Genomic DNA, 24970 nt, shown 5'->3' on the forward strand with positions numbered 1-24970 from the left:
AGTTATCCCAGGACAAGCAGGCATGATATTCTCACATGTGGGAGACGTCCCCGATGCGGACAGCATTTCAAGCAAACTTGATTGAAGATTCAAGCTTGCTGTGCTGCATCACGCATGTGTGCCTCCTGCTCCACTAGAGGGCGCATCTCCTCCTCGTGGTCTCCAGTTTGTTTTTTTCCGCAGTGCTAAGAAGACACGTTTTTTCTTAGCTCTGCCCCAAGTGCCTTCTTTGCACCGCGATTTATTGTTTTTTTGCCGTTCAAAGTTGCTGTGCGTATAATTGTTTCTTATTCTTCTTCTTCCTGCTCATCGCGCTTTACGCGCTTCATTCGCGACCCGGGGGCTCCCGGGTCATCGCGGCCGCGTAGCCTGATAGGCCGCGGCCGCCTGAATTTTCTATGTCCTGGCCTGTTACGGGCTTTAAAAAGTGCACCAGGTGCGAGCGTCTATTATCAATCACAGACCCGCATCGCTGGTGCATCCTCTGCCTGGGGGCCGATCATCCTACAGAAACTTGCCCCCAGTGCGCTACCTTCCAACACCGGGCGCTCCGCCGCCGCCGGGCCCACATGGCGGACCTGTTTGCTGCCGATCAACCCTCGACCTCGGCCTCAAGGTCGGCCCCAGCTTCAGCCCCGGTCTTGACCTCGGCCCCGCCTCGGGACTCGACTTCGAAGACCCCGAGCTCTCAGAAGTCTTCGGCTCCAGGTAAGTCCCCTCTTCCTTCCTCAGGTTCCATACCTCCGAAGAAGCCAACCTCGGGGACAATGGCCAGACAAGGGGGGAGTCCCTTACCCACGGCCCTGGCGAAGCCCCCGAAGTTTCAAGTTTCAAGTTTCAAGTTTATTTCATTCTTGATATATCGCCTATATAAACATTCTAGGCGATGTACATAGTATAATAAAACATAGAAACATTAATATACTTTAAAAACAACAAAATTCAAAAATGACTAACAATAAAGCAGGGAAAGAGGGAACAAAGTTACAATAAGGGCATAGGAAAAAAAGGGAAAAAACAAAAGGTTGGGTAAATTGTTACAAGGCACTCTTTATGATTATTAATATAGATCAAATAGATACGTTAAAATATTAGAGATCGTAAGCGTCCCTAAACAAATAAGATTTTAAAAGTTTTTTAAAAGCTAAAGTATCATGTTCAATTCTAAGATACTGAGGGAGGGAGTTCCATGATTGTGGGCCTCGGGACGTGCCTCCACCACTCGGGAATGCTGATTCTGACTCCCCCTCGGTCCGGGGATTCGGTCCGAGGCTCTAGGTTTTCGCCGAGGGAGTTCGGGGAGAGGTCCCGGCGTCATCCCCGAGGGGCTCCTCGAGGCGACGCAGGTCCTCGACCCCGGAGCGTTTCCATAGCGCGTCCATGGTGTCGGACCGAGGATCCGAGCGAGAACCTCGCTATTCGAGGGAGGCTTCCCCTTCCTTCTCAGCGAAACGGAGGTCTCGTTCACCGTCCCCGCAAGGGGCCACGGGATCTCACCGACCTTCCTTCACGAGGTTCGTCCAGGACATGGGACATGCCCTTGACTTGGACTTACAATCTGACTCGAGGTACTCCAAGGAATACCTGGCAGAGTTGGATATGCCTTCTCCACCCCGAGAGTCCCTCCGGCTGCCGCTGAATCCGGTGCTCCGGCAGACCCTCATCAGGAACCTCGAGACCCCTTACATGGTGACGGCGGTCCCATCTAAAATGGAGTCTAAGTACCATACGGTACCCTGCCCGGGGTTTGAGCAACCAAAGTTGTCCCACCAATCTTTACTGGTGGAGTCTTCTTTGAAAAAAGCTCACCCCTGTAGGGTGTCCGCGGCGGTCCCTCCGGGACGCGAAGGCAGGACACTAGACAAATTTGGCCGCCATTTGTATCAGAACTCTATGATGGCCTCTAGAGTCCTGAACTACACGTTCACCTTTTCCTCCTAGCTGAAACACCTCATTGGGCTGCTGGGCGCCTTCTCGGTGGATTTACCTGCCCCTCGCCAGGCAGCGTTCGGCCTCCTCCTCGAGGATTTCTCCAACCTCCAACTGCACTTGTTCCATGCCGCTTACGACGGCTTTGAACTTTCTTCCAGGGTCGCAGCCTTCACGGTGGCCATGCGCAGGCTGGCATGGCTGTGGCTCATTGATATGGACCCAAACCTTCAAGATCGGTTAGCCAACCTTCCTTGCGTCGGTAAGGAACTCTTTGACGACACTATCGAGGCAGCTATGAAGCGGCTGTCAGAACACGAACGTTCCTTTGCTTCGCTCGTCCAACAAAAACCTAAACCGCAGGCCTCTCGCCCTTTCCGGGGATTGCCTCGCCGCTACCCCCAGAAGTCTACTCCGGCCTTTTCCAGACCGCCGCCTCGGCGTCCACAGGCTCACTCTAGGGCTTTAACAAAATCACAGCCTACTGCACCTGCGAAGCCATCTCCTTCCTTTTGACGGGATGAGCGGATGGGGGCTGGCCCCCTCCGCGCCTCCGCCGGGCCTCCTTCCCATCGGGGGCCGCCTACGAGCCTACTACCCTCGCTGGGAAGCCATAACGTCGGACTCATGGGTCCTTGGCATGATCTCATCAGGGTACTCGCTCAACTTTCAAGAGGTTCCTCCCGACAGCCCACCAAGTGCGTGCCCTCCCAATCGAGCGCAGTTGTCCCTCCTCCTCTCCGAGGCACAGGATCTCCTTCGCCTGCGGGCGGTGGAACCGGTCCCCCAAAATCAGAGGGGCCAGGGGTTTTGCTCCCGTTACTTCCTGGTACCGAAGAAGACGGGAGACCTGCGCCCGATTCTGGACTTAAGGCGCCTGAACAAGTTTCTGGTGCGGGAAAAGTTTTGGATGCTTTCCCTTCCGATTCTTTACCCCTTGCTCAACGAGGGCGACTGGCTCTGCTCCCTCGATCTGAAGGAGGCCTACACCCATGTTCCGGTGCACCCTGCTTACCGCAGGTTCCTGCGCTTTCAGGTGGGAGACCTCCACCTGCAATATCGGGTCCTCCCCTTCGGCCTGTCCTCGTCCCCCCCGAGTCTTCACGAAGTGCCTCGTAGTGGTCGCGGTTGCCTTGCGCTTCCAAGGTCTGCAAGTATTCCCCTACCTGGACGATTGGCTGATCAAAGCCCCGACCAGGGAGGGGGCTATCTCAGCGACCCAACAGACTATTACTTCTCTTCAGTGTCTGGGGTTCGAGGTAAACTTTCCAAAATCCCAGCTGTGCCCCTCTCAGTCCTTACAATTCATCGGGGTCGTGCTGGACACGGTCCGTCTTCGTTCCTTCCTCCCTCCCCAGCGCCTGGAGGCGCTGGTAAGTCTGAGCCAACAAGTCTCGAGATCGACCTCAGTCTCGGCACGACAGATGATGACGCTCCTCGGCCATATGGCCTCCACCGTCCACGTCACTCCGCTTGCCCACCTTCATCTGCGGTTACCGCAGTGGACTTTGACCTCACAATGGCGTCAGGATCGGGACCCGATCAACCGCCACGTGACAGTGACTCCTTCCTTGCAAAGATCGCTCCGTTGGTGGCCTGACTCTTCGAATCTTTCCAAGGGTTTGCTCTTTCTCGCCCCTCCACACCACAAGGTCCTAACCACGGACTCGTCGGAGTATGCTTGGGGGGCTCATGTAGACGGTCTCCACACTCAAGATCTGTGGTCCACAGAGGATCGTCGCTGCCACATCAACGTGCTGGAGCTTCGGGCCATTTACCTCGCCGCGGTGGCTTTTCAACACCTGCTTCACGACCGGGTGGTTCTCGTCCGCACAGACAACCAGGTGGCGATGTACTACGTAAACAAGCAGGGAGGGACGGGGTCATGGTCCCTCTGCCAAGAGGCTCTGCGACTCTGGGACTGGGCGGTCTCCCAAAACATCTCCCTTCAAGCGGTTTACATACAGGGAGAACAAAACTATCTGGCGGACAGGCTCAGCCGCCTCCTCCTACTACATGAGTGGTCCTTGCATTCTCGGGTCCTGCGACAGGTGTTCGACACGTGGGGGACTCCCCAGATAGATCTGTTCGCCTCCCCCGACAATCAAAAACTGCCTCTCTTCTGTTCAAGGATATACTCCCCGGACCGTCTCGAGGCCGATGCCTTCCTCCTCGATTGGGAGGGGAAGTTCCTCTATGTGTTCCCGCCATTTCCTCTGATTCTGAGGACACTGGTTCATTTGAAATCGGTGAGGGCCACCCTGATCTTGATTGCTCCACGATGGCCCCGCCAGCCTTGGTTTTCCCTACTACTTCAACTCAGTGTCAAGGAACCTCTACTTCTACCTGTCTTTCCCTCTCTGCTATCTCAGAGTCGGGGTTCACTGTTACATCCCAATCTTCAGTCTCTTCATCTGACTGCTTGGTTTCTTTCCCCTTGACTTCCTTCCCTGTATCTCAGTCGGTCAGGGAGGTGCTGGAGGCTTCTCGGAAAGCCTCGACTAGACTCTGCTATTCCCAGAAGTGGACTAGATTCTCGTCCTGGTGCTCCTCTCACCGCCAGGACCCCATGTCGGTCCCTGTGTCTTTAGTTCTGGAGTATTTGCTTCAATTATCTCACTCTGGCCTGAAGACCAATTCCTTTCGAGTACATCTTAGTGCGATTGCTGCCTTTCATCAGCCCCTAGAAGGGAAGGCTCTTTCACTCCATCCCTTGGTCTCTCGTTTCATGAAGGGTCTTTTGAATGTCCATCCTCCCCTCAAACCTCCTCCTGTGGTTTGGGATCTTAATGTGGTTCTGGCTCAACTTTTGAAACCGCCATTTGAGCCTATGGATAAGTGTCATCTCAAATTTTTCACTTGGAAGGTGATCTTTCTACTCGCCCTCACTTCTGCTCGGAGGGTTAGTGAACTGCAGGCTTTGGTCACTGTATTCCATCATGACAAGGTGGTTCTCCATACTCACCCTAAGTTTTTGCCTAAGGTGGTATCTGATTTTCATCTCAACCAGTCCATTGTTCTGCCTGTGTTCTTTCCCAAGCCCCACTCTCATCCTGGAGAGGTGGCGCTCCACACTCTTGACTGCAAGAGGGCGTTGGCCTTTTATCTTCAACGCACTCAGTCTCATCGGACGGTCCCTCAATTGTTTTTGTCCTTCGACCCTAATAGGTTGGGACGCCCAGTTTCCAAGCGCACCTTGTCCAACTGGTTGGCTGCTTGCATTTCTTTCTGCTATGCTCAGGCTGGTCTCGCGCTGCATGGTCGAGTTACGGGGCATAAAGTCTGAGCGATGGCAGCTTCGGTAGCTTTCCTCAGGTCCACGCCTATTGAGGATATCTGCAAGGCTGCCACGTGGTCTTCGGTTCATACTTTCACCTCCCACTACTGCTTGGATACACTGTCCAGGAGCGATGGCCGGTTTGGCCAATCGGTTTTACGTAATCTGTTTTCTTGAATTGCCAACTTCCCTCCGCCCCTTTTTCATTAGCTTGGAGGTCACCCACATGTGAGAATATCATGCCTGCTTGTCCTGGGATAAAGCACAGTTACTTACCGTAACAGGTGTTATCCAGGGACAGCAGGCATATATTCTCACAACCCGCCCACCTCCCCGGGGTTGGCTTCTTTGCTGGATATGTGAACTGGAGACCACGAGGAGGGGATGCGCCCTCTAGTGGAGCAGGAGGCACACATGCATGATGCAGCACAGCAAGCTTGAATCTTCAATCAAGTTTGCTTGAAATGCTGTCCGCATCGGGGCTCCGTAGATGACGTCACCCACATGTGAGAATATATGCCTGCTGTCCCTGGATAACACCTGTTACGGTAAGTAACTGTGCTACTCCTCCTATACCATATCCAATTTAAGTGCTCCTCATCCCCTTTGCCTGATGTTTGTTTGCATGATGGAGTTAAGTACAGAAAGTATCAAACATCAGAGGGTATTATCTGTTTCCAACTTTTTCGTGATGAATTTGAAAAGTGGGCGGAAATCTGCATTGATAATGTTGAGGGTCAGCTTATCAACCAGACTCTTATTGTAGACCCTACACATTCAGTGTCTTTGTATTTTGATACATATGTGTTATTTGATGTTGCTCAAGGTCATGGTACTACCTCAATACAGTTTTGTGTGGCTCCCTAGATTGGCAGCGTTATTATACCAAATGTGCTAAGTATATATGTCTGTATAACCTGATGCCTTTTAAGAAATGCCACTATGAGGAAACCTTCACTAATGGTGGAGCCTGTCCTTTATGGGAATGTGTCTTGTGGGCCACCTACAAGAACCCTCATAAATACCCAGCAACTACCCCCCCTGCCACTCTTGCAGGCCCTAACCCCGGTCCCACATGTACTGCAAGCCACTGCAATCCCATGAGTTTCACTATCACTGATCCACATGACTGGAATGCCAATGTCCAAGTCCAGAGGCCACATGGCATTGTATATTGATGGTAAAAGGCGAGACCCGGGTACTGTTGTATAAGTCCGTATTGTATCCCGCCCATGTGCTCCTGTCCATCACTCTGTGGTGTTTCCCCAGTTTTATGAACTTATGAAAGTAGATATTGATATTCCTGTAATCACTAGAAACCTGTTTATACAGTTTGCTGAAACTATAGACCAGACTCTTAATGTTAGCAATTGTTTTGTATGTAGAGGGACTGGTATGGGAGAACAGTGGTCATGGGAGGCAAAGCAGCTGGACATGTTAAACCTGACTTCACAGAACCTCATTTTCACATCAGGTTCACGACCTTTACAATGGGCCTTGTGAACCTCAATTGTTGCTTCACACTGTCTTCAGCGTATTGGACCCCCTCTTCAACGTCCAGGTTGGATACCTCAAGTGTTCATCTCTCTGGTCTTTTAACACCTCCTCTGTTGCCTGGGACCCCTGGTCTGCCAAGAACACCTCCAATTTGCCAGGTCAACCCCTTCAGACACTGCTTAATGGAACTTCCTATGAACGATGGTCAGCTTCTGATGGTCGATATTGGCTCTGTGATCTGTCTGCTTATTCTTGATTGCCTGCTAACTTGACTGGTGCATGTGTACTTGGCATGATCCGTCCCAACTTCTTCCTGTTACCACTGGCCGATGGTGAACACCTGGGAGCTCCTGTATTCGACACCAGGGGTCGCCAAAAGCGGTCTACTTCCACTAATTCCCTTAAAATAGGTGAATGGGGTGATTGGTCTGCAGAACAGATCATCGCTGCTTATGAACCTGCTACTTGGGCCGAACATGGTTGCTATGGTTATCAGACCCCTATCTATATGCTTAACCGCATCATTCGCTTGCACTGCTATCAGAACTGCCTAGCTCTAGATTACTTGCTGGTGGCAGAAGGTGGTGTCTGTGGCAAATTCAACCTCTCCAACTGCTGCCTTGAACTTGATGACAATGGTAAAGTGATCGAGGAAGTTGTGGATTGTATCACCAAACTGGCTTATGTTTCTGTCCAGACCTGGCATGGCCTCACTGCAGACTGTCTCTCTGGCACCTTCGGCTCCTGGTTGCCCTCTGGCTCAGCAATGAAGACCATCTTGCTGGTTGCCGCCCTGTCTTCTCTGCTCCTTTGCTGCCTACCCTGTATGGTCCCTATAACCATAAAGCTGCTCCACAGAACTGCTGACTCTGCTGTTGACCGTTCCACCGCTGCTATGGCCCTTGCGCTCCCCCAGTATCGACCAGTCCCTACAACTGATCCTGACCTTCCTCCTTCTTGAACTTTATCAGGCTCGTCTCTTCCTCCTTCATTCAGGGGGGTCTGAAGGAATCTGGGACTGGTTTTCCTGAGTGTTGAACTAAGTTTTCTCTTTAATAGCTGCAAACCTAACTTATCTCATGTTTTAGCCTGATGCACTGGGTGTTTTAGCTTGGGCATATTAGCTTCTTATAGTTATCTCAGCATACACGATATTGTATTCCGCCCTCCTGGACATGTAACAGAAAGACTGCAGGGCTTAGATAAGTGACCTGCTAGTGTGAGTTTAGGACCAATGATTGTTAAGAAAAATAGCACATGAAAAGTTTTCTCTAGAATTCAGTTGTATAGCCAGAAAAATGAATAAATATCGCTGTAACTTCCTGGTTTCAGGACTTCTGAAGCTGCCAACTTGGTGCTCGGGAGTCGCATATATGCTGAATAAACCCTGTTGCTTTCTTCAAGTCTCTGATTATTGTGTCTGAGTGACCTTTCACCATGTTTTCTTGAATTGAGACAGTCTTTTTCTCCTCAATGCATCTACTACCTTTTCTGTAAAGAAGTATTTCCTTAAATTACTCCTAAGCCTATCACCTCTTTTCATGCTATGACCTCTCCTTCCAGAGCTTTTCCTTCATTTGAAAAAGAACGCCACAGAAATATTTAAACGTCTTTATCATATAAAGTCTTTAAGTTTATCCTATGATTTATGACAAAGACCACTAACCAGTTTTGTAGCAGCTCTTTGGACAGACTCCATCCTATTTATATCTCTTTGAAGGTATGGTCTCAAATATTGCATACAGTATTCCAAATGGGGCCTCAGCAGAGACTTATACAACAGCATTATCACCTCCCTTTAACTACTGGCCACTCCTTTTGTTATGATTTCTTATATCCATATTGCTAAAAGCTTTACATACAGAGCAAAAAGCAAAGGGCTGCCCTGTCGTGTTCATCTAATCTGAAATGGAGTTGCCTAACTACCATTCACTTGGATTCGAGCAATAGGATCCACATACATAACTTGGGCCCAAGTGCAACAATTCTTCCCTAGCCCAACCCTCTTCATGATAGCCCAAAGGAAAGTCCAACTCACTCTATCAAATGCTTTTTTGCTAACAGTTTTTTCTTGGGTGAGCAGGGTTCTCTTCATCAAATGTAAGGTGCACTGTACATTGTAGATTACTTGTCTTTTGGAAATAAAGCCAGATTGGTCAATATGAATTATGTCCAGCAGCACCAAAGTTAATCTATCTGCTAGAATTTTCACAATAAGCATTATATCAATCAAGAAGACAGTCAGTCTGTAAGACCTGCTTAAAAAGGGATCTTCTCCTGGTTTCAACAGCACTAAAATACCCACCTCCCTCATGAATTTGGAGGGAGTAGGTGCCCATTTATAAAGTTGCTCCCTACTCTACCTGCATCTCCTTCCCTCACTAAGCCACTGCCTAAACATTTATTTCTACTGTTTGTCTGTCTTGAATAGATTGAAAACTTGTTGAGTAGGGACTGTCTCATACATGTTTAATGTACAGCTTTGTGCACTTTAGAAATGATAAATGTGTCATAATCCAAGAAAAGGGACTAAGTCTTAGAAATTGAGTTATTCAGCTGGCTAAGCAATCAAGAAGATGCTGAATCAAAATGCAACAAACCACATCTTTCTATCATTTCATTTGCCAGAGATATACTGTTTCAATTGTTGTATCTGACAAATTGAACCCAACTGACATTGTTGCCTTGTTTCTCAAGTAAGCGTGCACTAAGACCTGGCACCTTTTCTTAGATTGTGACACAAATAGTAGTAGTAGTAGTAAGTAGTATATTAGGTAAAACATAAGAAGTAAAGAGTAAAACTCTACCCATATAAATAATAATAATTTTATTCTTATATACCGCCAAAGCCATGGTAGTTCGAGGTGGTTTACAACAAGAAGAGCTGGACAATCAGTGAATATAATTACAATGAAGTTGTCAAATACATGTGGAGAGGGTGGATATAAGTTGAGTGGGAGAAAGTCAGAGTGATAGACATAGTGTAGAGACATCGAGTACATGTAGGAAGCATACATGGTAAGGCATTAAGAGTTCTTGGTTACAAATCAGTTGAACAGGTTTGTTTTAACCAGTTTTCTAAAGTTAAGATAGGATGAGGAGTGCTTAATGATGTTACCCAGCCAACCGTTCTGTTGGCCTGCCTGGAAAGCAAGAGTTCTGCCCAGGCATCTCTTGAATCAGCAAGCCTTTAATGATGGGTGGCTAAACATATGTACTCTGTGTGTAGGCCTGGTGGAACAGTCCAGGTTGAAGTGGGAAATCAGGTATATGGGGGTCAAACCTTGATTGGATTTGAAACAAAGACAGGCAAATTTGAACAACACTCTGTGCAACAAAAGAATACATTCAGGTGAGAAATTTTGATAAAAACCTGCTGTAAGTTCTGCAATTTACCTGCAAGAGAAGGATCCATCACTACCAGCTGGGAGGGAGACAACTAAAGAGGTTCGTCTCTGGCAGCAACCACCACAGGTGCTGCAGACATAGTGGCAGTTTCCACCAAAATTGGGTCTGCTGTCACTTCAGCCACATTAACTGCCGGCTGAGCAGGCCAGAGGAACCAAAGCACTGCTCATCCGATAATTCTTCAGCACTGAGAGAAAAAGAAAGCATAGCTTTCTCCTCAAACTGTCAGCATTTTCCCCATTGCCACAGTAGCTGATATTCCTGATCCACAAACGGAACAGCACTTGTTTTTATCCTGAAGCACTGCCATAGTGAATACACACCAGCAACCCTGAATGGAGGCTAGTCTGACAACCCCCCCCCCCCCAAGTCATAAACAAAAGCCTTTCCAGAATAGCTTTTTTTTCCCAGGTAAACCAAAGCAGGCAAATAAAGACCAACTTGATATAGGCAACTGCTAGTCAAACTGTCTTGAGAAGCAATTGTTTCATGTACTCAAGTTTTTCCTCAAAGGGAAAAGTCCAAGGCACAAAAAAAACTAACCCCGTCTTTTACAAAACCATAGTGAGGTTTTTAGAGCCAACTATGGCGATATTAGCATTAACAATCATAGAATTCCTATGAGTTGGAACTGTTACCACCGTGGCTAGTGCTAGAAACCACTCTACAGTTTTGTAAAAGGGAGGAGTGTGTGTGTTAAACTACTTAAGAAAGGGTTGGTCGGGGAAGGGGAGGGAATTCCAATGTGTTATACCCTAAAATGTGACTGACTAAGGAAATGAAAATATAGTCCTATGAAACCACCAGAGGTTGCATGAGAAGCCTACCACCTGCTGGAAATTAAGAAATATTATGGCCAGAGGATTGCCTAGGATTCTTAAGCGATGACATGACAGCTCAGTAATTTTCAGTCTTCACCTGCTGGCAGGACAGCACAGTCCTAAGTTTGTGGACTGGATAAGGAAAACATTCTTTTCTCCCTTAATCAAATCTTCACAAACCCCCTACTTCATTATTCTCTCTTTTTTTTTTTTTTTTACCTTTCTAAGATTTCCATGGAGGATTTAGAGCGATAAGCTTCTTGCTTGAGGTCCTTCAGAGCAACATAGAGGTCCTCATACTCCTTTCTCAGGTCCTGTAGTCTTTGCCCTGCTGCCTGAGCCTCCTGCTGAGAGTCTGACAGTTGCTTCTTAACCAGTGTCAACGCATCCTGGGACAACTCCAGTTGTGAATGCAATTCCTATTCATAAAGAATTGACATAAATAAGAGTATTTATTGTACTGATCAGAGAACCAGCCTTTCCTGGAGGCTCAATCAATATTACATACATACAGTACACCCTTATTTTTACATTTTTATTAAGACACAGCTCTTGCCTGGGAAATATAATTTCCAGTGGGAACATGAGAATGATAGGCCCAAGGAGTTGTAAAGACATCTTCAGGTGTGAATTTATAAAGAAGCTGAGTTATAGTGCTGAGGAAGCCATATCAGGAATCCAAGAACAGTAGGATACTGAACAACTTGATAATAAAAGGCAGGGCCTGTGCAAGGGCATTAGGCACCATAGGCAAACCTTCAGTTTTGCACCCCCTCTTCTCTACTGTCTCTTCAAATTCCTATTCCCCAACAAAATTTTAAGAATTAAATTCAATAATCATGGTTACCCTAATATCATTCTTCTCTGAATGATCCTGTAAAAACATATGTAAAAATGTAATGCCAAAATTATATTAAATAGTTAAAATCACAGGATTGTGGTTCTGAGTTTGTGTGGCTGTCATGATCTGTTGCTTTGCTTAGATTGCAGCCGGTCTTTGCTGCTTCCTCCAGAAGGTGCTGCCATAGATGCCACCTAGTTTGCTTAATGGTTAAACTGACCCTGATAAAAGGGAAGAGTCAGAAACCTGGATATCTTTGTGTAAATCTTATTAACAAAGAGACTGAAGAAGAGTTGACAGAAATGGTGAGAGCAAATTTTTTTTTCCTTAGAAATATAAATAAATAAATAAATAAAATAAAACAAAACTACTGGAAGAGAAAGGCAGACATAATTATTACGAAAAGCAAGCACAACAGTTATAGATAAACAAATGTCCATATAGAGAAGATAGTAATATGTATAGAGTTAAGGGGTCTCAGCCTAGTCGATGCAACACACCAAGCCAGTCTGGTTTCTAAGATGTCCACAATGTATATGCATATCCACAAATCTATCTCGTGCATATTCATTGTGGGTATCCTGAAACCCTGACTGGCTTGGTGTATCATGCGAACTGAGTTGAGAACTCTTAGTATAGGGAAAGGGAAGAAACTAGAGCCAAAAAAATGAAATCCAAGACCAAGAAAATAAATCACATAAAGATACAGAAATAGACTCAAATGGATTGGGTGCTATCAACTTAATTAACAATAACTTTCAACTGTACCTTAATATGCTGCCTATATCTTTTTTATCTTATGAGCTCCAAAATGCAATAATTGAGAACAGCAGTAAATTTGAGAGACTGAGTTTATGTCCAACCTACACTGACATACTGTATATACTTGAATATAAGTCGATCCGAGTATAAGTTGAGGTACCCTTTTTTTCTCCAAAAGGGGAAAAAAGTTGACTTGAACATATGATTGGGGGGGTGTTAATATTCATGTATCCTGCCAGGATCTGTGCCCTGCATTCCTTCCTCACTCACTCCCCTGTCAGGCTCTGCACTCAGCCCCCCTCACTCTCTGCCAGGCTCTCCACCCTGTCCCACCTCCCTCCCTCCCTGCCAGGCTCTGCCCCCAGCTCCCCTCCCTATTCTGTACCCTGTACCCCCTCTCTCCTAATGTCCTGCAGGCCTCCACCAGGCCTGCCGTATGACCCATATGTTCTGATATGTGCGTAACGGTTGTTTTATAAGTATTATTATATTATACCTCTGCTATTTGAATTTCAGCGCTATTAAATAAGTATATTTTTGAAAGTGCTGATTTTGAGTTGACCTCATCATTGCATTAATGTCATTTTACTTTTATCATGTTGTTAACAAAATTGTAAATTTTGTTGAACTGTACTTACTAGTGTACACCATCTTGGGTAAATCTCTTCATAAAGGTGGTTCATAAATCCCAATAAAAATGGCCATTATTCTCAGTGGAAGAGGATAAATAGTGGAGAGCATAGGGATCTGTACTGGGACTGGTGCTATCTAACTTATTTATTGATGATCTGGAAATTGGAACAACGAGTGAGGTGATTACATTTGCAAATAACACTAAACTGTTCAAAGATGTTAAAACACATGCAGATTGTGAAAATGTGAAGGCAGACCTTAGGAAACTAGAAGACTGGACATCCAAATGGCAGATGAAATTTAATGTGCAAATCACACTGAGGGATACGGGTAATCAAGGTCTCCATCAGGGAGCACCTAGCTTGGCCTCCGCGTGTGCGGGTCACCGGACTTGATGGACCTAAGGTCTGATCCGGTGAAGGCGTTTCTTATGTTCTTATGTCTCTTGTCCTGGTTGACTCTGTCAATTTTTTGTACCTCCCTCCTGCCTCCACTATACTTTTTGATTCCCTGATGGTCCAGCGGTGTACCAGGCAAAAGCAAGCTTTCTGCGCTCCTACCCCGTGCTGAGCCCCTCCTTGAATGGCTGCTTGCTGAATGACAGTCCCGAGTTCTTAGAGGACTCGAGAGAACTCACGGCAGCCATTCAGTGAGCAGCTCAGCACCAGGAAAGAGCGTGAAAGCTCGCTCATGCTCGATACACTGGGCTGTGAGAACTCAAGGCGGCCATTCAGGGAGGGGCTCAGCACAGGCCAGGAGCGCAGAAAGCTCACTCCTACCCGGTATACCACAGGACCACCAGGTGGGAGGGAGGTAAAACAAAAATTGGCAGAGTTGGCTGGAACAGGAGATGGGAGGGATCCTTCCTGTCTTGGCCCACCCCACCAGGCCATATGGCAGGTCCAGTGGAATCCTGCAACCAGTCCGGGAGGGGGGGCGAGTGGATTGTCCGGTCCCATGGCTTTGTTCACCTTGAGTCTTGTCAGTTCGTAGTAGACGTCGCCAGGTGTGAACTCGAAATTCTGAAACGGGTCTTCCACGCTGGGCCTTGCCTGCAACTGCGGACCGTGCCCCGGTGCCTCGCAGATGAAGACCGAGCAGAAGAATTCATTCAGTAGTTCTGCTTTATCGGAATCTGATTCTGTGCAGTTCCCATCTGGTTTTCACAGACGGGATAGTACGACTTAGAAAACCAGATGGGAACTGCGCAGAATCAGATTCTGATAAAGCAGAACTACTGAATGAATAGGAGGAGTGTGTGGCGCAGTGGTTGGATCTACAGCCTCAGCACTCTGGGGTTGTGGGTTCAAACCCCGCGCTGCTCCTTGTGACCCTGGGCAAGTCATTTAATCCTCCATAGCCCCAGGTACGTTAGATAGATTGTGAGCCCACCGGGACAGATAGGGAAAATGCTTGAGTACCTGATTATAAAAACCGCTTAGATAACCTTGATAGGCGGTATATAAAATCCTAATAAACTTGAAACTTCTGCTCGGTCTTCACCAGCGAGGCACCGGGGCACGGTCCGTAGTTGCAGGCAAGGCCCAGCGTGGAAGACCCGTTTCAGAATTTCGAGTTCACACCTGGTGACGTCTACTATGAACTGGCAAGACTCAAGGTGAACAAAGCCATGGGACCGGACAATCTACACCCCAGGGTGTTCAGTGAGCTGCGTGATGTCCTGGACGAACCGCTATCAGGACTCTTCAATCTCTCCCTAAGTTCGGGGAGAGTCCCCATAGACTGGAAAACAGCTAACGTTGTTCCACTGCACAAAAAGGGTTGCAGGGCAGAGACTGCAAACTACAGACCGGTAAGTCTCACATCAATAGAATGCAAACTCATGGAAATTCATAGTATGGAAACACTCATGGAAAACGTAAATTAGACGCAATCTTGGATGAGGAGAATCTATGGGATCCTAGTCAACATGGATTCACCAAGGGTAGGTCCTGCCAATGCAATCTCATCAGCTTCTTTGACTGGGTAACTAAACAGTTAGACTTGGGAGACTCCGTGGACGTCGTATACCTAGTCTTCAGCAAAGCTTTCGATAGTGTCCCGTATCGCAGGCTGTTGAGCAAGATGAAATCAATGGGGCTGGGAGAAACACTAACTACATGGGTCAATGACTGGCTGAGCGGCAGACTTAGTTAACCGTAGTTAACGGTACCCTCTCTAAAACATCGGAGGTGACCAGTGGAGTACCGCAGGGCTCAGTCTTGTGCCCGCTCCTTTTCAACATATTCATAGGGCTTCAAGGTAAGGTAACGTTATTCGCTGACGACGCCAAACTATGCAATATAGTGAGAGATGGCAATTCACCCGATAGTATGACACAGGACCTACATTTGTTGGAGCTTTGGTCCTTGACCTGGCAGCTGGGCTTCAACGCTATGAAATGCAAGATCATGCACCTCGGCAGCAGAAATCCGTGCAGAACTTACACCTTGAATGGTGAGACCTTAGCTAGAACTTCAACAGAACGAGACTTGGGAGTGATCATCAGCGCAGACATGAAAACTGCTGATCATGTGGAGAAGGCTTCATCTAAGGCAAGACAGTTGTTAGGTTGCATCCGCAGGAGTTTCGTCAGCCGGAAGCCTGAAGTCATAATGCCATTATACAGAACCATGGTGAGGCCTCATTTGGAATACAGTGTGCAATTCTGGAGGCCACACTATAGAAAAGATGTGCTGAGAGTAGAGTCGGTGCAACGGATGGCCAACAGGATGGTCTCGGGGCTCAAGGATCTATCGTACGAGGAAAGGCTGAAAAATTTGCGGCTGTACTCACTCGAGGAACGTAGGGAGAGAGGAGACATGATCGAGACGTTTAAGTATATTACCGGCCGTATCGAGTTGGAAGAAAAGATTCTCTTTCTCAAGGGACCCTCAGCCACAATAGGGCATCCGCTCAAACTCAGGGGCGGGAAATTTCATGGCAACACCAGGAAATATTTCTTCACCGAGAGAGTGGTTGATCCTTGGAACGAGATCCTTGGAACGAGGCAAACAGTGTGCAAGAATTTAAGAGCAAATGGGATGCCCATGTGGGATCCCTTGGAGGGTTAAGCCAAGGGAACCTGTCACCAGGAGTGGGATCCCTAGGATAGTAGACTTGGGGGTGGGTCAGTAGAGTGGGCAGACCTGATGGGCTATGGCCCTTATCTGCCGTCATCTTCTATGTTTCTATGACCTGAATATAAGACGAGACTCCCATTTTTGGGCCATTTTTTGTGCCCCAAAATCTCATCTTATAGTCGAGTATATACAACCCTTGTAAGGTTCATTCCTGTCATAGTATGCACAATACTAACTCGTCTGGAGAGAGACATTACCCGAAGAAGGAAACTGCCCAGTCAATAAAAGGAGGAGATAATCTTTAGTAGATACATGAGGAAATCAACAAATAAAAGAAGGTTTAGGTAAGATAAAAGGAGAAATTGGGATTTGTGAAAAGGAAGCCCAGCAAAAACAGAAGTCCTAAATAACCCCCTCCCCCCCCTTTTACAAAACTGTAGCATGGTTTTTAGCTCCAGCCACAGCAGTAACAGCTCTAATTCTCATATGAGTATCGGAACTGTTGCTACCGTGGCTGGCGCTAAAAACCATGCCGGAAGAGGGGGTAGGATAAAATTTTTTTGTTGTGTATGTACTGCAGAAGGAAAGTTGAAGGAGTTAAGAAGGAAGTAACATTAAAAATGTGAAATGTTTGCAATCTCATTTCCCCAGAAGCAGGTATTTGAAATTCTTACACAAATATGAATAGATAAGGGCATGGAATCCAATAGTGTAAACTTTCCTATTTTGTATGTAAAGAAGCAACTGATGCTCTTGCAATTCTATTCAACCTTTCTTTGAAGACAGAGAAAGTTGTAAGGCACTTGAGAAGCATGCTGTAAATCATCCCACAGCCAACAGTAGGAACTATGAGGTGGCAGCCTATAGGTCCATTATTTTAACTTAATTAATGGGCAAAACTAAGGGAACAATACTAAAGATACCTCAGTGTCTTAAAACAAATTGGGCACAGGATACCAGACAGCATGGTTTCACAAAGCAAAGATCATGTCAGAAAAATTTGATTGAATTCTTTATTGTAGACTTGGGAAAGCAACTACTTATATAACACAGCATCAGGCAAGAGGAGTAGCAGGAGCAGCGAGAAAAGCAAAGAGAAAGCAAGAGGAGTAGCGAGGAGCAGGGAGAAAAGCAGGTTAAAAGCAATAAAGTGCCGAGGAGGGAGACAGAGAAGAGCAGGAAGCTATGGGCAGGGCAAGAGTAAGCTCCGCCCACCCCCACCGCGTCGGAAGAGTCAGCGACCGAACTCCCCCATAAAAGGGGAGGAGCCAACGGCACATGCGGTGCACAGCATCAGGCAAGAGGAGTAGCAGGAGCAGCGAGAAAAGCAAGGAGAAAGCAAGAGGAGTAGTGAGGAGCAGGGAGAAAAGCAGGTTAAAAGCAATAAAGTGCCGAGGAGGGAGACAGAGAAGAGCAGGAGGCTAGGGGCAGGGCAAGAGTAAGTTCCGCCCACACCCACCGCGTCGGAAGAGTCAGCGACCGAACTCCCCGATAAAAGGGGAGGAGCCATCGGCACACAGCCATTCGGTGCGCGGCGAAAGCGAGCAGCAAAGGCGCTCACCTTAGCGAGAGTGCCTTTGCGAAGGGCCTCAAGAAGGGCCAAGTCACTACACCCAAGAGCACAGGGAAGGACTGAAAGGTAAGGAAGTGGCAAGCACAGAAGCACAGAAGGTAAGGAAGTAGCAGGCGCAGAAGAAACAAACACACACAAGCAGCAGTAAGGTAAGGTAGAGCAAAGACAGCACACAAAAGAAGGCAGCAAGGCAAGAAGCAGGCATAGAAGGAACAACCATACACAAGCAAAAGTAAGGTAAGGTTGAGCAAAGGCAGCACACACAAGAAGAAGACAGCAAGGCAAGAAGCAGGCGCAGAAGGAAGCAGGCACAGAAGGAACAAACACACAAGCAAAAGTAAGGTAAGGTAGAGCGAAGGCAGCACACACACACACACACACACACACATGCAAAAGTAAGGTAAGGTAGAGCAAAGGCAGCACACACAAGAAGAAGGCAGCAAGGCAAGAAGCAGGCGCAGAAGGAAGTAGGCACAGAACGAACATGTAATCTTAACTGTTATCTTTTTTTTTTATTTTTTTTTTTTTTTGAAGTTTAAAATTTTTTATTAAACAAAATGAAAACAGTACACAGGCAGTATGCCAACAGCAAAAGTACAATGCCCATATGATACAACAGAACCCCCCCACCCCCCCCGCCGAGTGATACAATATAAGCCTAAAACAAAGGAAGATGCAAAAGAAAAATAAGAAGAGTTTCAAAGTAGACCTCGCCAGGAGCTATAACGAGACCACTGTCGATGAAACGTTCCACAGGAATCATTATTTAAAGCAGTCAATTTGGACATCAAATAAATTTGGTCAACCTTATGTAACAGTTCAGTACGAGAAGGCAAAGAGTCCCGTTTCCAATATGTAGCCACTAAAAGTCTGGCTGCCGTAGTAACCAGGGCCACAAAGTGATTCTGATCCACATCCAAACTTCCCAAAGGATAGTTAAGTAAAAATGTTTCCATACGCATTAGGATGGGTAAGCGTAACACATCAATCAGCAGTCGCTGAACCATCTTCCAAAAAGGTACAATCTTAATACAATCCCACCACACATGCCCAAAGGAGCCCAGACACCCACAATTGCGCCAACAGTGCCCGTTCCCACAATGATAGAAACGATGTACCTTTTCTGGCGTGAGGTACCACTGAAATAGCATCTTATACCCCTGCTCCACTAAGGGAGATGCCAAGGAGACTCTCAGCAGTGTACCATAAAGACAGTCCCATTGTCGATAATCCAAAGCCCTCCCCAGCAAGAGTTCCCAACGATGTTCATATGTGTGAGCCTGTGGTCGAGTGTATAAAAGAGCCCTATAGAGACGGGAAATAAGGCCCACCCCAGATCCCATCCTAAAAACTTGTAAGAAAGCAGAGTCTGCCCCTTCCCACTCCGGGATCACCCTCTTCACCATAAAATCTCGAAGTTGGACATAGGCGAAAAAATCAGTCGAGGGGAGATCATATATAGATTGTAAGGCAGCAAAGGGTACCAGTTGTCCACCCACTACCAGCTGACCTAGGACCCTAAGACCCTCCATTTCCCAACGCCGAAAAATCCCAGTATCTTTGGCAGGCAGAAAATCAGGGGCAAATCTAATGGGAGTGGCATAAAAATAGCGCTGACGTGGGAACCAAGCTCGTCTAACCCGGCTCCATGCATGCAAAGTACATTTCATCCCATAAGATGTCTCAGTCTGCAGATCCCGAAGGATATCAAAAGACAGCCAGGGCACTGCTGCCAAAGGGTAAGTAGGCTGTAAGGCCTGTTCTAGTGAGACCCAGCGCTGGGAGGGATATGCCCAATGAAACAGTCCCTGCAGTTGGGATGCATAGTAATATGTAGAAAAATCAGGAACACCCATTCCCCCATGTAATCTATCCCAGTACATACGCTCCCTCCGCACCCTAGGGGGTTTACGTGTCCAGATATAAGCAAAGGCCCGCCGTTGTAGCCTAAGCAAGAACCGTTTAGGAATTGAGAGAGGTAGGCAGGAGAACAGATACAAAAAACGAGGCAGCACATTCATACGCAAAGCACTAATCCTACCCATCCAAGACAATCTCAATCCTTCCCATCGATCCAGATCAGCAAATACAGTTCTTAGCAACGGAGGGTAATTCAATTCAAAAAGGTCAGTAAGTCTTCTAGATATACGCACACCAAGGTATTTAATGGATTTAGCCGCCCATCGAAACGAGAACCCAGCACGTAAATCCGTCACCAACAAGTCCGGAAGGGAAACGTTAAGCAATTCAGATTTTTCGATGTTAATTTTAAAGCCAGCCACCACACCAAATGTAGTCAAAACACGAAGCGCCTCCGTCAAAGAACGATGTGGGTGGGTCAAGGTAAACAAAATATCATCAGCATACAATAAAATCTTATGCTCTTCACCACCCACCACAATTCCCTGAATGTCAGCATTCGCACGTATAGAGGCTGCTAAAGGTTCCATGACCAGCGCGAAAATCAGTGGTGACAAAGGGCACCCTTGCCTAGTTCCTCTACGGATCATAAAGTTAGCAGTATATCTTCCATTAACTCTTAAACAAGCCTCCGGGGCAGCATATAATAAAGTCACCCAGTGTAGAAAAGCACCCGAAATGCCCATTTTCTTCAAGGCCGCTAACATAAACGGCCAATAAACCCTATCAAAGGCTTTTTCAGCGTCAACTGATAACAGGACTGCCGGAACAGAATTTTGATGGGCCACTCCAATAAGGTCTAACACTCTTCGGATATTATCACCAGGTTGCCTCCCTGAAATAAAGCCACATTGATCTCCATGGACTAGGTAAGGCAGAAAACGTTGCAACCGGACTGCCAAAATACGGGTAAACAGCTTATAATCAACTCCTAACAATGAAATAGGGCGGTAAGACCCACAAAGGAGGGGATCTTTCCCAGGTTTAAGAAGAAGGGAGACCGCTGCCTGACGAAACGAATACGGCAGACAATCCCCCTCCAGAAAAGAATTAAACAATCTAGTCAGAGGATTGACTAAATGGGCCTCCATTTTCTTGTAAAACAGGGGGGAAAAGCCATCAACACCCGGTGCCTTGGAAGCAGCCAGATGACGTATAGCCGCTACCACCTCAGCGGGTTGAATGGGGGAAGAGAGCCACTCCGCATCAACTTCCGCCAAACAAGGCAAGGTGACGCTAGATAGAAAAGCATCAATCTCCCCCTCCGTGGATTCAATTTCCGGAGTGTACAGAGTCTGATAGAAGGATAAAAAAGCCTGATGGATGTCCCCATCATCCACACAAAGCTGACCCGAATCATTACGAATCCGAGTTATGGAGTGTTGTGCTTGAATTTGCTTGATCTGTGCAGCTAACAAGCGGCCTGCCCTACCACCCCATTCAAAAAACTGTTGTTTCCGCCTCTGCAGGGCCCAAGCCATGCCCTCTAAATCAAGTTCTTGTAAATCTCTCCGGCACTCCGTCAACGCAACCCCCCCAGCCACCGACGGGGCTCTCTTGTGAGCATTCTCTAGGCGTCGAAGGCGAGACACTAGTTCTAATCTGCGAGCCACTCGACATTGATTTCTGTACGACCCCCTCGAGATACAACAACCCCTAAGGGTAGCTTTAAAACTTTCCCAAAGAATGGTAACATCAATGCCTGCTATGTCGTTGAATTCAAAAAATTCCTCGACATCAGTCTCTAAAAGAGTCAAGGTATTGGGATCTTTTAACAAAGAGTCATTCATACGCCACATGCGACGGCCGCCTCTAACCTGTCCAATCTGTAACTCCAGAGTCAAAGGAGCGTGATCTGACCACACCCGGGGTTCAATACTGGAGGCCAGGGCTCGAGGCAAAGCAATACGAGGTAGCATCCACATATCAATTCTAGTATATGAATTATGTTTCGATGAATAAAATGTGTAATCTCGCGTGCCTGGATGTAAATAACGCCACACATCTATCAAATCATGCCTACGCAGGAAGCGCAGCAAAGCTCTTCTGTCGCTTCTAGCGTAGCGGATGGAAGAATTTGAATTATCCTCCTGAGGATAGCAAGTAAGGTTAAAATCTCCACCTACAAGGAGAGTACCTTCTACATGATCCAACAGTACACGTTCTAGCAGTGTAAAGAAGGCCCCCTGACCAGCGTTGGGGGCATAGACATTCAGCAAACTATACAAGGTTCCATCCAGCTCAGCCTTGACCAATATGTAGCGGCCCTCAACATCCCGCACCACCTCTCTCAATACCACCTGGACACGTTTATGTATTAAGATACCCACCCCCTGGGTCTTTTTCCGGACCTTATTAGAAGAAAGGAAAACGTGTGGATAGTTGTGGTGTGTAAGCAATTTCTCATAATGAGATTGAAAATGGGTCTCCTGAATAAATCCAACCGCACTATTCAGGCGGCTCATTTCTTTAAATAACAAGCGTCGTTTTTGTGGAGAATTCAGTCCATGTACATTATAAGATAGCAAAGTGAGTTTATCCATTTGTACCAGAAAAGAAAAAGCACATCATTACCAAATCGACCATTAGTTCCAAAGCAGCCAAATCAACCAACCCCTGCAATCGTAACCTTAAGAGAAACATTATACAAACACTCTTCCATACAATCATACAAGAAAGCACTCGGTCACCACTTTTCCCAGCACCAACACCCCCCCTTCCCCCCAACCCCCCAACAATATCCCACATGGTCCAGCCACCAAAGCACCTGGTAACCATGGTACAGGAAGTGTAGAGAAACAGTTCACAAAGGGACCCCCAGAACAAGCCCTATAAACAATCTTCGCGACAGATGCCGCTCAGCAAAAAGAAGAAAAAACAGTCACAGCATAAAATTTCTAAATCACAGTGCACAAATACAAATGTTCAAGTGAGTGAGGGTGTAGCCGCCTCCAAAGGGCGACGAGCTGCAGCCGATCTAGCCACTCTCTGCCATCCCAGCCCTCTTCCTGGTTTGGGCACAGGTGATCTCTGAGGAAGTGGAGCCATTTCTGAGGCTGCCATCAAACTTGCTTCCACCATTCGAGCCTGAACATCCGCCACAGTTATTGCAGTGTAGGTCTTGCCTGCATGTGTAAAAGCCAGTCCGATGGGATAAATCCATCTATATCGAACACTGCGCTCCTGCAGTATACGGGTGCAGTCTCTATATGTGCGACGGCGGGCCAGAGTTGCTGGAGCTATATCAGGATAAACATCAATGTCCGCTTCTTCCCATTTAACGGTTCCCCCCGAGCGCCTCACCGCCCTAAGCACATGTTCCTTATCCATATAGCGATGGAAACAAGCCACAACATCACGAGGGCGATTCACATCACGAGGGCCAGGGATGCGGTGTGCCCTATCCAGCAATGGTTTACCCACTTCCACAGGCAAGCCAGCAGTCTCTAGTGCCTGTATACATATATGATCAATCACCTCCATACAGCGAGGGTCAGAAACAGTGTCTGGCACACCCCGAAAGCGAAGGTTGCACCGTCTGGAGCGATTCTCCAGATCCTCCAGCTTAAGGGTGCTCACATCAGCTTTTTCCTCCAGCGCTGCAATCTTGTCTCTCAGCTGTGATATTTCAGAGCCATGTGCTTCCACTGTAACTTCCGTCTCTCCCACCAGATTCCCGATTTCACCCACCTCTCGTTTTAGCTCAGCAACAACAGCATGGATATCAGCTCGAACTGCAGAGATTTCAGATTTCAGTTCCTGGAACCAACCACGCATCTCCAGCTGTAGAGTCGGCAGCGTTGCATCAGCAGGTGGGCCCTCCGCAGCCGCGGCCGGATCGGGCGCCATTTTAGAGCCAGGTTTAAGAGGCCCATTCGGGATCGGTGAGGAGAACGTTTTAATATCCGTTTGTTTTTTTCGCGTCGCCATCTAGACGCAGCAGTGCAGCTTCACAAACAAGCTGAGGGAGGCAGACAGTGCAGGCACGCGAAATCGCGCGAAGATCGCCAAAAACAGCACGGGGGTCCGCGGAGCTATCGCTCTAGGCTGCCATCAGCCACGATGACGTCACTTCCTCTCTTTAACTGTTATCTTAAAGTAGGACCGACGATGGAAGCAGAGGGAAATCAGAAGATGAGCTTTCCAGTGTTCTGCACAGGCTTTCATATGTATGACTACCTCCCCTCGGGGAGACAGTCATATGTATGTGGTCGGTGTCAGGAGTCGAAAAGCTTGAAGAAGGAAGTCAAGCGACTAGAGGACAAGATACAGGAGCTAGAAGGACTTTACACCATGGAGGACCCAATCAGGACAACTGAAGACTTCATGAGTGAGAGATACATTGAGGAGGAAGTCAGGGAACTCGAGAAATTCATTAAGGTAGCATACAGGAGGAGGGCGGAAGAGAACGAACTTCAGATGAAAGATGAAGTTACACCAACACCAACATGGAAGGAAGAGCAAGAAGCAAATGACCTCAAAGAAGACACCCACAGAGGAATACCGCACGAGGGGGAGGAATTGGCTAGTCGATGCCCAGAAGAAGAAAGAGCGAAGCACACCGAGGACATTGACTTGAGACCGAAGCGAAAATTGAAGAAGGGAAAGTCAGCGATCCTAGTGGGAGACTCAATCCTGAGGCATGTGGACAGCCACATAGCAGAAGGGAGAGAGGATCGACTGGTGACCTGCCTCCCAGGAGTGAGAACCAAGTGAGGAAGAAGGATTCCACTTTGTGAGGAACTGGACAACGTTCTGGGGCAAGAGCAAGCTCTACAGCAGTGGCGTACCAAGGGGGGGGGCGGTGCGCCCCGGGTGCCAGCCCTAAGGGGGTGCTCCCGGCCTTGCCGTTCAGTCCCCCCCCCACCCCCGAAGGACCGCTCGCCACACTGACCTTCCTGCACCACCTGTGAAGCAGCCCGCAGCAGGATCGCGAAGTCAGCGTCAGCGATCCCTGCGCTGCTTAGGCGCTGCTTCCTGCACCGCGATCCCGCCCCTCCTCTGACATCAGAGGAGGGGCGGGACCGTGGCGCAGGAAGCAGCGCCTAAGCAGCGCAGGGATCGCTGACGCTGACTTCGCGATCCTGCTGCGGCTTCTTCATAGGTGGTGCGGGGAGGCCAGGGGGGCGAGCGGTCCTTTGGGGTGGGTCGGGGCATCAGGCCTTCAGGGTGGGGCGGGCAGGCAGGCAGGCAGGCTTTCAAGGAGGAGGGGGTGACAGGCAGGCA

General features: G+C 47.7%; 1 protein-coding gene across 5 annotated transcripts in view; it reads right to left on the reverse strand.

The window, feature by feature from the left end:
- The window catches only part of CROCC2 (ciliary rootlet coiled-coil, rootletin family member 2), a 993480-nt gene that overhangs the window by 551912 nt on the left and 416598 nt on the right, over positions 1 to 24970 (reverse strand). For all 5 annotated transcript variants that reach the window (XM_033959482.1, XM_033959484.1, XM_033959480.1 and 2 more), the window contains one exon: positions 11152 to 11351. In XM_033959482.1, the coding sequence (XP_033815373.1) occupies positions 11152 to 11351 (200 nt within the window). The remainder of the gene's footprint in view (positions 1 to 11151; positions 11352 to 24970) is intronic.

This window comes from Geotrypetes seraphini, chromosome 9 (assembly GCF_902459505.1).
Source record: "Geotrypetes seraphini chromosome 9, aGeoSer1.1, whole genome shotgun sequence".
NCBI lineage: Eukaryota > Metazoa > Chordata > Amphibia > Gymnophiona > Dermophiidae > Geotrypetes > Geotrypetes seraphini.